The sequence below is a fragment of the Sminthopsis crassicaudata genome, chromosome 4 (assembly GCF_048593235.1).
Source record: "Sminthopsis crassicaudata isolate SCR6 chromosome 4, ASM4859323v1, whole genome shotgun sequence".
Taxonomy (NCBI): Eukaryota; Metazoa; Chordata; class Mammalia; order Dasyuromorphia; family Dasyuridae; genus Sminthopsis; species Sminthopsis crassicaudata.
In genome coordinates this window covers 69370922-69383673 of record NC_133620.1, presented here as the reverse complement: position 1 = coordinate 69383673, position 12752 = coordinate 69370922, and the positions used below count along the sequence as shown (strand labels likewise).

At 33.7% G+C, this 12752-nt stretch overlaps 1 protein-coding gene across 2 annotated transcripts in view; it reads right to left on the bottom strand.

Annotated features, from left to right (window-relative positions):
• Positions 1-12752, bottom strand: part of XPR1 (xenotropic and polytropic retrovirus receptor 1) — a 194236-nt gene that overhangs the window by 154843 nt on the left and 26641 nt on the right. For both annotated transcript variants that reach the window (XM_074308511.1, XM_074308512.1), the window contains exon 2: positions 2439-2490. In XM_074308511.1, coding sequence (XP_074164612.1) covers positions 2439-2490 — 52 coding nt within the window. The remainder of the gene's footprint in view (positions 1-2438; positions 2491-12752) is intronic.

The following is a 12752-nucleotide window of genomic DNA, read 5'->3' as shown; positions in this document are numbered from 1 at the left end:
AAGTCAAATGCTTTCTCATAATTAAGAAACAAGAACAATACAAACCCTTATATCCTTGATATCTTACAAATAACTGTAAGATGGTTAAAAATGTTATCCACTGTTGATTATCACTTGTGGAAGCTAGCTTGTTTCCTAATAATATCCTAATTAAAAAGGCCCTTAATTTTGAATTGGTGACTCTTAGTAAGATTTTGTATAGATTGGAAAGAAAGCATTTAGGTCAATAGTTACTCATGTTCTGTTAGTCAACTATTTTTAAAAATAAGGAATGAAGGAATATTTTAAGAATACGGGTAATTTGTTTCTATTTTTTTTCTTGTGGCACTGAATCTCAAGAGTCAGTTCAAGATTTTACTATCTTCTACTCATTTAAAATTAGTCCCCTGTAACTACAATAGTATGCCTTCTGGAATAGTGTATAGATACCTTTATAATATTTTTTATTCATATAAATGTCATTTTCATTAATTCTTAGATTCTTTGCATAAACAAGCCAACTAATTTCCTGCTTTTTTATACAATCTTAGCTATCTTTTTTTGTATGCACACACAAGTAAGCTTTTGCTTACATTTATTTTTCTTCATTATTGTAGGCTACATTATTTAGAGGCACATAAAAGTACAAACACATTCTATTCCTTTTGCACCTGCTCCAAGATTTAAGAACGTATATTTTATTTTTAGGATTTTTCTTGACAGTTACAATGAGACAACTTAGCATGCTAATCAAGCCACCAGAAGCCAAAAGCTTGATAGGACAGCTTTCTGGTCATGACAACAGCAAATGAACAAACACTGTTGGGTAGCTTAGGGTAATTTTATTAGAGTACTATTACTTTCTTTTATTTCTCCCATTTTTTGCTTTTTGATTACAGTTTGGATAGAACTAAGATTTATAACTGCAAATGCCATACAACTTCAAATAACGGAAATATTTTCTCACAAGAAGTTTTTTCATGTTTTAAACTTGCCAGTATGCTTTGGGTGGTTGCCATTAAAAACTGATCTGCAGTTAACAATTTTCTATACATTTTTGGATAATTGGCAAATAAAAGTAACATATGATAAAAGTCCCTTTTAGTTTTCTTTCAGGTTTTTTTGTTTTGTTTTGTTTTTGTTTTTTTGCTGAGGCAATTGAGGTTAAGTGACTTGCCTATGGTCACACAACTAGGAAGTATTAAGTGTCTGAGACCAGATTTGAACTCAGGTCCTCCTGACTTCAGGACTGACACTCTACCCACTGCACCACCAGATGTCCAAGGTGTTCAATTTTTAAAGCAGATCTCATAGTAGTAATGGAAGTTAGAAAATAGTTACAGAGATATATTTCCTCCTTTTAGATAACACTTAGAGGAGAAAATGGCAAACCAGTCCAGAGTCATTACCAAGTATCCAGTATCATTGTTTTATCCCTTTTTTTTAAGTCTCCCCAGTGCTTAGCACAGGGCCTGGTACACAGCAGACATAATAAATGCTTGTTGACTGACTTGACTGTCCTTGGATAAGTTACTTAATGCTATGGGCTTCATTTCCCCTACAACAAAGTGATAAAGTCTTTCTAATTCTAAATTATACGATTCTTGATTAAAAAAAAAAAAAAATCATCTTTTTTGAAAAAGTTCAATGTGAAATTGTAAAAGGAACACCAAAATTCAAAAGGAAGAATCCTGACTTGTTCACTGACATTTTATCTCATGACTTAACCCTAAACCCAAAACAAGACTAAATATATAAACAACAATTTAACAAGTAAAAGTTAAACAAACAGAAAAAGTAATGACCCATTAGATATAATTGGAAAAATAAGAACCACTGATATCAAGTTCAACATTAGGTACCAATTATCAAGTGTGGTAAAAATGTTCTGATGTTACTGCAGTACCACATGTAAATGCGGATAAATGCAAGGTTGGAGCAGTGAGGAAGCGATACTATTCTCATCAAAAAGGAGGCAAATAGAAGATGAATACTTTTAAGGTAAAAATATATAGATAAGGAAGCACGACATATAGAGAAACTCATGTTTAATTCTAAAGTGATATTAAAGCATTATCTGAGAAAAGAAAATTAAGCTATCCTAATGGTCCATGAGTACATCAATATTAAAACCACAAGCTTAGACTAAGAGAAAACTAGATTAAATGATTTAGAAAACATTACAAATATAATATATATTATTATATTACATATATATTACACAAGTACAAAGCATAAAGAATATTAATATGAGTATATTAAATATAAATATGTAAAATATAAATATAAAAAACAAAAATAGTAGCATATATCTAAAAGTTTTACATTTGAGATTTTAAGGGATCAATAAAATCAGAAATTTAACCTAACTATGTAATTTAAAAGGGTTTTGTTGGGTTTTTTTTAAATAGAGAATTATATTTACTCTTTACATAAATTCAAGGAAATTCGTTCCTTACCTTCCATAGATGGTGCTTGGTCCTGGGCTGAATATAGCATATCCTTAAAAGCCTGTGAAAGGAAAAAAAAAAAATAATAATGGAAAAAAAAAGTTTGACAGACACATGTTTATGGATAAACATATATCTTAATATGCTTTATAACAGTAATTCTCAAACATTTTTGTTTGCTCACTACACAGTATAATATATTATTCCATGGTCTAGCCTCAAGTTTCTCTTCCCACTCAAAAACATCTTCTATTCAGTTGTCAAAGTCATTTTCCTAAAGGAAAAATCTAATCCTATCAACCTATTTAACTTCAGCATCTCCCAATCACCTCCAAAATCAAGTATAAACTCTTCAACTTAGTATTTAAAGTTCTTCAAGTTCTTCAGTTCTAGACCTCTCCTCCCTTTCTAATACAATTGGTGACACTGGCCTTATGGCAGATGACCTCATCCAACATTCCTTCTCCCATCTCTGTGACTTTTCATTGGCTCTCTAATCCTCATACCTGGAATGGCCTCACTTATTCACTCTGCCTCCTGGATTTATTCCTTATTTTTCTTCAAGACCTAGCTCAAAACCTTTCAGCAGGAAATCTTTCCTGGTCCTATTCCATCCATCAGCCCCCAAAGCCTGACTTCAGAGAATAACTTCTATTTACACTGTAAATATCATATATGTATAGTTTAGCCAGTTACTTCTCCCTTAAGTGCCCTGAAGATTAAGAACCATGTGCTTCCCTTTCTTTATATTTCCAAGGCAGAGCCTAGCCTATAGTAGATACTTAATAAATACATATACACTGACTTTTGCAAACCAATATGACTGCAAACATAACTTTCAATCCTATTTGGAGCACATTTAGAAAACTTCCTGATATACATCCTTAAGAACTGCTTTACTCAAATCCAATCCATATTAAACAACTCCCGAGAAGGAAGAGACAAAAAAATATGAAAAGAATAAATACAGCCATGTGGCTATCATTACTTCCTCCCCAAACTTATTCTCTTTTCTAATATAGTATCATTTAGATAGAATCAATCATTCTGAAATGTAAAGTTCTATAAGATATTTAAAAAAAAAAAAACACAAAAACCCCAACCCAACAGGCTATTTTTTTTTGTGATTCCCAACTTAAACTCAAAGAGATTCTGAAAACTAGTGAATTATTAAAACTAGTGAACTATTCTAATTTCATACATTCAAGTAAAGTGCTGTAAAAGGACACTCCTTTGTCCTGCTACCTCAAAATAAGTATATGGTACTAGTAAACTAGGGATTTCAAAATAATAAGTAATTAAAAAGAAAAAAATTGAGAACTATTACCTCATTCTACAAAAAGTCATTATTATTCAATGCAAAATGAAGAGAACATAGACCTATGAATTAAAAAGATTTGGGTTCTATCTTGCCTCTTAAACATACTGGCCCAGGACACTAAAACCAGAATACTTAAATTCTAAAGTACCCTAAGCCACCACTGGTCCCCAAACTGTTTTCAAACTTTTTTGATGACACACCACTATCAGTTTAAAAAAAAAAAAAAAAGTCAATTTAACCCTCCAATGTATTTACTTATTCATAAATTACACATATAGAATATGATACATGTACTCTAAAAATTCACTCCTCTGTAGTCCCTGGCCCTGGAATGCCTCCTCCCCTCTCATTAAAAAGAGAGAAAGGTTGATGACTCTTCCAGATGTCCACTTAAGGAGAGAGCTCAGGGCAGTCACTTCATCATCTCTCACCCAAATAGAATACATCATGATGCAGAGTTACACTCCTACACCTAACACAACCTTCTATGTCCCACATCTTACTGCCCTGCTTTTTCTCCCTCATTGGATTGGGAGCTCCCTGAAGAAAAGCTATCTTTTCTCCTTATATATATCTCCAGTGCTTGTCATATAGTAAGCATTTAATTATTTATTGGGCATTAACTTACTAATACATTAATGTATATATATATATATATATATATATATATATATATATATATATATATATATATATATATATATATATATATACATATATATATATATATATATATAATAAAACTTTAAAAGATAAATATTAAAATCATAAAATAATCATTTATCTGAAGTCATTGTAAAGTCCCTGGAATGTACAAGTATACTAACTTGAGAGGGAGAGAGGATGATATGGTGGTTCTTGCATTTTCAGAAAATCTTTTAGAAGATAACTGGAAGATGAAATAGACACAGTAAGGTGGCACAGTGAATAGATGATGGGAACTTAAGTCAATAAGACCGAGTTTAAATTATGCCTCAGAAACTTACTGCTATGTGATCCTAAGCAAGTCATTTAACGTCTGGCTCCCTGAATTTACTCAGTTATTCTGTCTGAGAATCAAATGAGGTATTTACTTAAAACAACAACAACAAAAAGCACTTAGCACAGTGCCTGGCAGCTAGCAGGAGCTAGGTAAATGATGGTCTCTTTCCTCTTCCTATGCTTCCCTCCTCCCATCCAATTGCAAAAGTCAGAGGTGATAAAGGTCTGACCTACAATAACGGCCATGTGAGTAAAAAGGAGGAGGCAGTATAAGAGGGGTACTATAGACACAAAAAGAACAAGATTTGGCAAGTAATTAGTAAAGTAAGTAAGAATGTGTAATCTCAGATGATACCAAGGAAGCCAACCTGAGGTGGCCACAAGTATGGAAGGTTCCTTAACAGAAATAGGGCAATTCACAAGAACTTTGGATTAGAAATGGGAGTAAGAGAGGGAAAGGTTCAGAAATCAGATTGCAATATGTTGTGAGAGTATGATGAGGTTAAGATGAGGTATCAAGTTATAAATGGGCTATAACTGCCCTGAACAATCAACCACTAAACAATGGAAGGAAGGAAGAACTTGCACTGTGGAAATAATCAATGGAATAAAAGAATTTTGAAAGACTGAAGAGTGAGTGTATAAGAGATAAAATCCCACTGCTGACTATCCCCAAAAGAATGGTATGCAACCCACCCTCCCATAGTGCCAATTACACATCCCCTGGAGTCAACCCAGAGAGAAGACAAGGGAAGAGGAACAACAATGCATACCAGCACTGACCCAAGCTAGAATATACTCTTCCTTTCCCTCTGTTCACCTGTTCAGTCCCTACACATCCTTTAAAGGCCACCTTAAGTGCTAGCACTTTCTCAGTTGGTAAATGATCTTTCCCCAGAGAAAGGGTAAAGGAAACAAATAAGTATTTAAATAGCACTTGCTATGTCAGGCATTAGTATATACTAAATTCTTTTCTTCCCCCCCCCCAGGCAATTGAGGTTAAATGACTTGCCCAGGGTCACACAGGTAGGAAGTGTTAAGTGTCTGAGGCCACATTTGAATTCAGTTCCTTCTGACTTCAGGGCTGGTGCTCTATCCACTGCTCTATCTAGCTGCCCCTATTCTTTTTATTTTTAAAAATAAAATTCTTTCCCTTCTGATCCTCACAATAATCCTGGGAGATAGATACTATGATTGTTCCCATTTTACAGTTGAGAAAGCTGAATCAAATGGAGATTAAAAAAAAAAAAATGACTTGCCCAAGGGGGAGAATAAACTTGAATTTAGGTCTTCCAAGCCCAGCAATGAATCCAATGTATCCACTAGCTGCCAACAGATCATTTTACTTCTAATCTCTCCAATTCATTTATATAATATTGTATACTGTCATTACTATTTGGGGTGTTTATACAAAGTCCAGGAATTTGACCACTAATATCTCTCAAGAAAATAAAAAGTTATCATAAACATATTGTCATTTTCTCAAACTTCATAGATTTTATTCATTTCTACAAACAGTTGATTCCTAGATTCCTAGAATGACAGAAAGAAAGGGCTTATTTTCAAATAGTTCACAAGCTCATAATGGGAAAGACAAGCACACATAGAATCAACATAATGAGTGAAAACGAAAGGCCCTGACCAAGCGCTGAGGAATTTGAAAAGATATTGTGGAATATCAGACAAGACTTTCTTAAACGAAAGGACACCTTGTAATTTAAGAAAAGGCAGAACCTTCAACTGACAGAAGCAGGAGGGAAGGGAAATAGAGAAAAGTCCTTTCTGGATAGAGGGAAATGAGAGCAAAAGGCATGAAGAATATTAAGAAAGAGAACCATAAGTTTAAAAAAAAAAATCCAGGATAACTGGAACTAAGACTAAATGATAGGAAATATGTAATGACATAGATTGGCACATAACTTAGAGCCAGGCTATAAATATCCTTCAACACCAGGATTAATAAACAAGTTTATTATTAATTTGATAAGCAATAAGAAGTCCTTAAAGACTGAAAAGAGGAGTAAGGCAATCCCAGCACAGTGTCAGCACCAAAACCAAAGAAGAGGGGTATAATCTGGAGGCAGAAATGCTACCGGGCAACTATTTGAGTTAATGTTGGTAAGTGGTTTTGGTGAGATTTGAAAAGAGGGGTTAAGTATTTCTCATGCTTCGGATTTAATATGCCATTTCTCATCTAATAGGATTTATTAACCAATTAAATTTGAGGGATGAGGGAAAAAGAAGAGTCAAAGATGACCCCTAAATTATAAGTCTGAGAAACAGACTGCCAGCTTGGGAGAGATGAGCTGCTTACTTTTGGATATGTTAAATTTGAGGTGATAGCAAACACGACCACATGGAGATCCACCCAAAAAATTACAAATATGAGACTGGAGGCTCTAAGGAGAGGTTGAAGTTTATTTAAAGATAAAGATTTGGGCTTCATCTACATGGAGGTGATATAGAAGCCATGGGAATAGATGAAATCACCAAGGAAGGTCAAGGACAAAATCTTGGTGGACAAATCTCCTTTCCTAATACTTTCCTGGGAACTGGGGCAAATGTTGCAAAGGGCACAAAAATTGAGGGAAGCTGGTAAATTAACCAGTATATTGCCTGCTTTGGTTTAAATATGTAAAATAATAACAGACTATATTCCAAGCAGTTACTCCAGGGATTATCTTCATTTCAGACTAGGTGAGATAGAAGAGATGGACATTCTATTATAGTTCCCTTCTTAATATTTACTAATACAGTTTTGGGGATATCTCTGTTAATTAAGAACATGATAATCATTTATATAATTTAGGCTACTCCCCTTGCCAATACATTCAACAAACACACTGAGTTTCTTATGACACTCCCACTGCCCTCAAAACTGTCAGGAACAATAATCCTAAGCATTTGCAGTCAAGCATCCACAGACAATCATAAGTTCCCCAAGGAGGCAAGGGTAACCAGAGTGGGACTCCTGGAATCACTCTAAGAAGCAGCAATCTTGGAGAATCCCCTTAGGATATACCATAAGCTTTCAGGACTTTCTATCAGAATCCACTTCCAGTCAAGGTATCTATGAGAGGGTTTCCATCAAAAGTCCATTAAAATAAAAGGCAGCAGAGAATAGCAGAAGAACCATAAAGAAGGAACCAGGAGACCTGCTTCTGGCTCTTTTGTAACTCCCTATGAGATCTTGCACAAGTCATTCACCCTTGCTGGATTATAAAAAGTGGCATTCAAACTTAGGCAACAGCTGAGATCTCTGCTCACTCTAAAATGACATAACTCACATTTTAACAACTGAGTGTCTTTAAAATTGAGAGCTTTGACTGATCCTTATCATAACAGTGGTATTTCAACTAGAATTATTTCATTATAAAGTTTCATTTCCAAGTTATAAAACTTCTTGAAAAATGTGTGTGGACTAACATTATTCTCATCCCCCTTTCATTTTAAAGGTACAAATGAAAATTATGTATCTCCATTGAACAAACTGAAAAAACTCTAATTCATTCTTTTGGTAAAATTTATCAGACTGAAAAGTAATCAATTCAGCATTTCTTGGCAAGGAACTAGAAATTGAATGGATGCCCATGTATTAGGGAATGGCTAAATAAGTTATGAATGAAAAATTATGAACAGGATGATTTTAGATAGGCCTGGAAAGATTTACACAAACTGATGCTAAGTGAAACAAGTAGAACCAGAAATACAGTGTACACAGCAACAGCAAGAATGTGTGATAATCAATTATGAAAGACTTGGTTCTTCTCAGTGGTTCAGTGATTCAAGGCAATCCCAAATTTCAGATAGAAAACACCATCTGTATCCAGAAAGACAACTATGAAGAATGAATCTAAATCAACACATGATATGCTCACTTTTTTTTCTCTTTTTTTTTTCTTGCATGTTTTTTCCCTTTTGTTCTGATTTTTTCTCTTCCAACACAATTCATAAAAAAAATGTGCATTAAAGATTAATGTACACATATAACCAGAAAATAATTTTTATAAAAAGAAAAGACAAGCAGGTTTGAATTGATGCTTAGTGAGGTGAACAGAACTAGATGAATACTGTACACAGTAACAAGATTGTGTGATGATTAACTATGATAGGCTATATTCTCAGCAATACCATTGTATTCAAGACAATTCCAATAGACTTGGGATAGAAAATGACACCTGTATCTCTCAAAAGAACTATGAAGACTGAATACAGAAACTACTTTCATAGTATACTTCCTTTCATACTACTTTTAACTTTTTTTGCTATTGATTTTTCTTTTTCCTTTTCTGATTTTTCTTTCACAACATGACTAATATGGAAATATATTTAAAATGACTGTATATGTATAATCTATACCAAATTGCTTATTGTATTGAGAAAGAGGAGGTAAAGGAAGGAGGGAGAAAAAAATTTGTAACCCCAAATCTTACAAAAATGAATGTTGAAAACTATCTTTACATGTAATTGGAAAAACAAAAATATTATTTCACCAAATTAAAAAGTTTCTGCACAAACAAAACTAATGCAAACAAGATTAGAAGGGAAGTAACAAATTGGGAAAAAATTTTTACAGTTAAAAGTTCTGATAAAGGCCTCATCTCCAAAATATACAGAGAATTGACTTTAATTTATAAGAAATCAAGCCATTCTCCAATTGATAAATGGTCAAAGGATATGAACAGACAATTTTCAGATGATGAAATTAAAACTATTTCCACTCATATGAAAGAGTGTTCCAAATCACTATTGATCAGAGAAATGCAAATTAAGACAACTCTGAGGTATCATTACACACCTGTCAGATTGGCTAAGATGACAGGAACAAATAACGATGAATGTTGGAGGGGCTGTGGGAAAACTGGGACACTGATGCATTGTTGGTGGAGTTGTGAAAGAATCCAACCATTCTGGAGAGCAATCTGGAATTATGCCCAAAAAGTTATCAAAATGTGCATACCCTTTGACCCAGCCATACTATTACTGGGCTTATACCCCAAGGAACTACTAAAGAAGGGAAAGGGTCCTGTATGTGCCAAAATGTTTGTGGCAGCCCTTTTCATAGTGGCTAGAAGCTGGAAGATGAATGGATGTCCATCAATTGGAGAATGGTTGGGTAAATTATGGTATATGAATGTTATGGAATATTATTGTTCTATAAGAAATGACCAACAGGAGAAATACAGAGAGGCTTGGAGAGACTTACATCAACTGATGCTGAGTGAAACGAGCAGAACCAGAAGATCATTATACACTTCAACAATGATACTGTACGAGGATGTCTGCTGATGGAAGTGGATTTCTTCAACATAGAGAAGAGCTAATCCAATTCCAATTGATTAATGATGGACAGAACCAGCTACATCCAGAAAAGGAACACTGGGAAATGAATGTAAACTGTTATTTTTACCTTCTGAATCCAATTCTTCCTGTGCAACAAAAAATTCGGTTCTACACACATATATTTTATCTAGAATATACTGTAATATATTTAACATATATAAGACTGCTTGCCATATGGGGGAGGGGGTTGGGGGAGGAAGGGAAAAAATCTGAATAGAAGTAAGTGCAAGGGATAATGTTGTAAAAAATTACCCATGCATATGTACTGTCAAAAAAATGTTATAATTATAAAATAAAATAAAAATTAAAAAAAAATATTATTTAATGAAAAAAAGAAAAGTAATCACATCAGCATTTCTTGAGGGTAAACTTAATTCTTTTTAGCACAGAAAAAGTATGTCACTATTACAAGGCATTTATTGGTACCTGGGCAGTGACTAAAAGAACAAAAGTCCAAAGAGCCCAATCCACAGAATTCCACCTAATATTTGTTAAATCTATTGAATTGTTTAAGCAGCTAATTACAGTTCAAATTCTATTGGGTTTTTCCCCAACAAGACAAAGAACATTTCACCACCTAGTCTAGTACCACATTCTATACTTAAATTACTTTAACAAAAGTTTAAATGAATCTCTGCTTCCAATCTCGTTCCTTTTCAATATATCCCATACATTATTAGTAGTTCACAGAAACACGAAGCCTACCTTTCAATCACAAAAAGGTTTCAAATACATTGTCTCAATTGGTCCTCAAAACAATCTGGTAAAATGGGTAGATAATAGAAACTGAAATGTAGAGAAAGACCAAGTGATTTTCTCAAAGTCACAGTAAAGCAAATGAGTATGCTATGGGACTGGAATCTAGGGATTCAAATCAAATCTAAGGTTCTTTCCATACCAATCTTCCTCATCCTCATTTTCAACACAAAACTTTTTCAGAAAATTACAGTAGTCAAAATCTGTGATGCTCAACTTTTTCCATAACTGGGCTTCAAAATTAACATACTCAACTCTACATGCTACCCCAATTTTGCCCCTATATCCGTGTTTGAGTTTTTCTAAGTATAAAGTACCAACTAACATCTTCACCTTCATTCCCAATACAATCTAATCTATATTTAACCTTTCCTATCAGTCTGAAAAAGAGGTATGTCTTCTTTTCTAAATTCTTTCTCTATACTCATTCTTTGTCTCCTCTGAACTTCACCCTATCAATTTTATCAATCTTTTATCACAGGTGCATTCCTTTTTACATTGAAATGTTTCACAGGTCTTCCTATCTTAAAATATAAAGGGTTTTTTTTCCCTTGACCCAGCTGTCCTGATTACTGTCATCTGATTTCTCTCCTCTCTTTCATTGCCAAAATTATGAACCATGTAACCTACAACCACTGTCTTATATTCTCCTCTCACTCCCTATAATCTGCTTGTATATTCACCATTCTGCTTATCTGTTCTCTCAAACAGTGCTAAGAATTTGGTAATACTTGTCTGCCATATTTGGAGAATATTAGGTCCTTCCTTTTGATCAGTTGTAATGGTCTTTTCTCAATATTCATCTTCCAACAATCTTTCTGGAGCATTTGATGATACCACAAGAATCTAGAAGTGTCTAGCTAATGCAATGAGTAGAGTGCTAGACCTGGAAACATCGAGATGAACTTCAAATCCAGCCTCAAACACTAATTGCATGACTCTGGACAAGTCACCTAATCTCTTTTTGCCTCAATTTCCTCCACTGTAAAATGAGAATAATAACCTCCCTTGAAAGATTGTGAGAACTAAATGAAATAATATTTAGCACAATGCCTGGCACATAATAGGCACCATCTTAAATGTTATTTCCTCTCTTCTTTCTATTACCTTCTAAAAACTCACTTACCTCTTGATTTCTAAATCATTCTAGTTCACATCTTACCTTTCTAATAACTTCTCTATCTCCTTTATTGGAATCTCGATCCTTTGTTGGTTTCTCAAATATGAAAAATTGCTTATCTCTCACTTTTGTTCAAGTTCCCCAAATCCTCAAGTGCCAAAAGGACCCCTCTCCTTATGTCTCACCATTACCTCAAATCTAAAATGCACAAAATCTGTTTGATCATCTTTTCTCTTCCAAAACTCTCCTTTGCAACTTCTATCAATGTTCCCTTTTCTAGCTAGAAACTGGGAAATACCCCTAAAACTCTCTTCTTTAAATACTCCCATCTTTATCTGTTACCTTGTCTGTCTAGACTTTTCTAACCAAATAGTGTATGTATACTTAGCTCCTGAGATTAAACTTGTCCAAATTAAGTCACTTACCCTCTCAAAGTCCCAGTTTTTCTATTTTAAAATGGGAATAAAATTCTGTACTATCTGTTTCATAGATATGGTATAAGAAAAGCCTTCCATAAATTTTGAGATGTTCTATATGTTATTATTACATCTTACTGCTCTTGCTTCTTTCATATTATTAAAAATCATTCTAGATAGTCATTAAAATACCTATAGATAAAACTGATTTATACTAAATATTAACTGCTCACCAAACTACTCAAATAGAGTAAGACAACAAAAACAGATAGGAAAAAAGGTAAATCTTTAATTTATTTACACACTATCTTGGGTCCTTCAAAACCCTTTCGATGACTGAAACTTTACATCACTGAAATTATTTTGAATTCCCAATTTTTTAATTA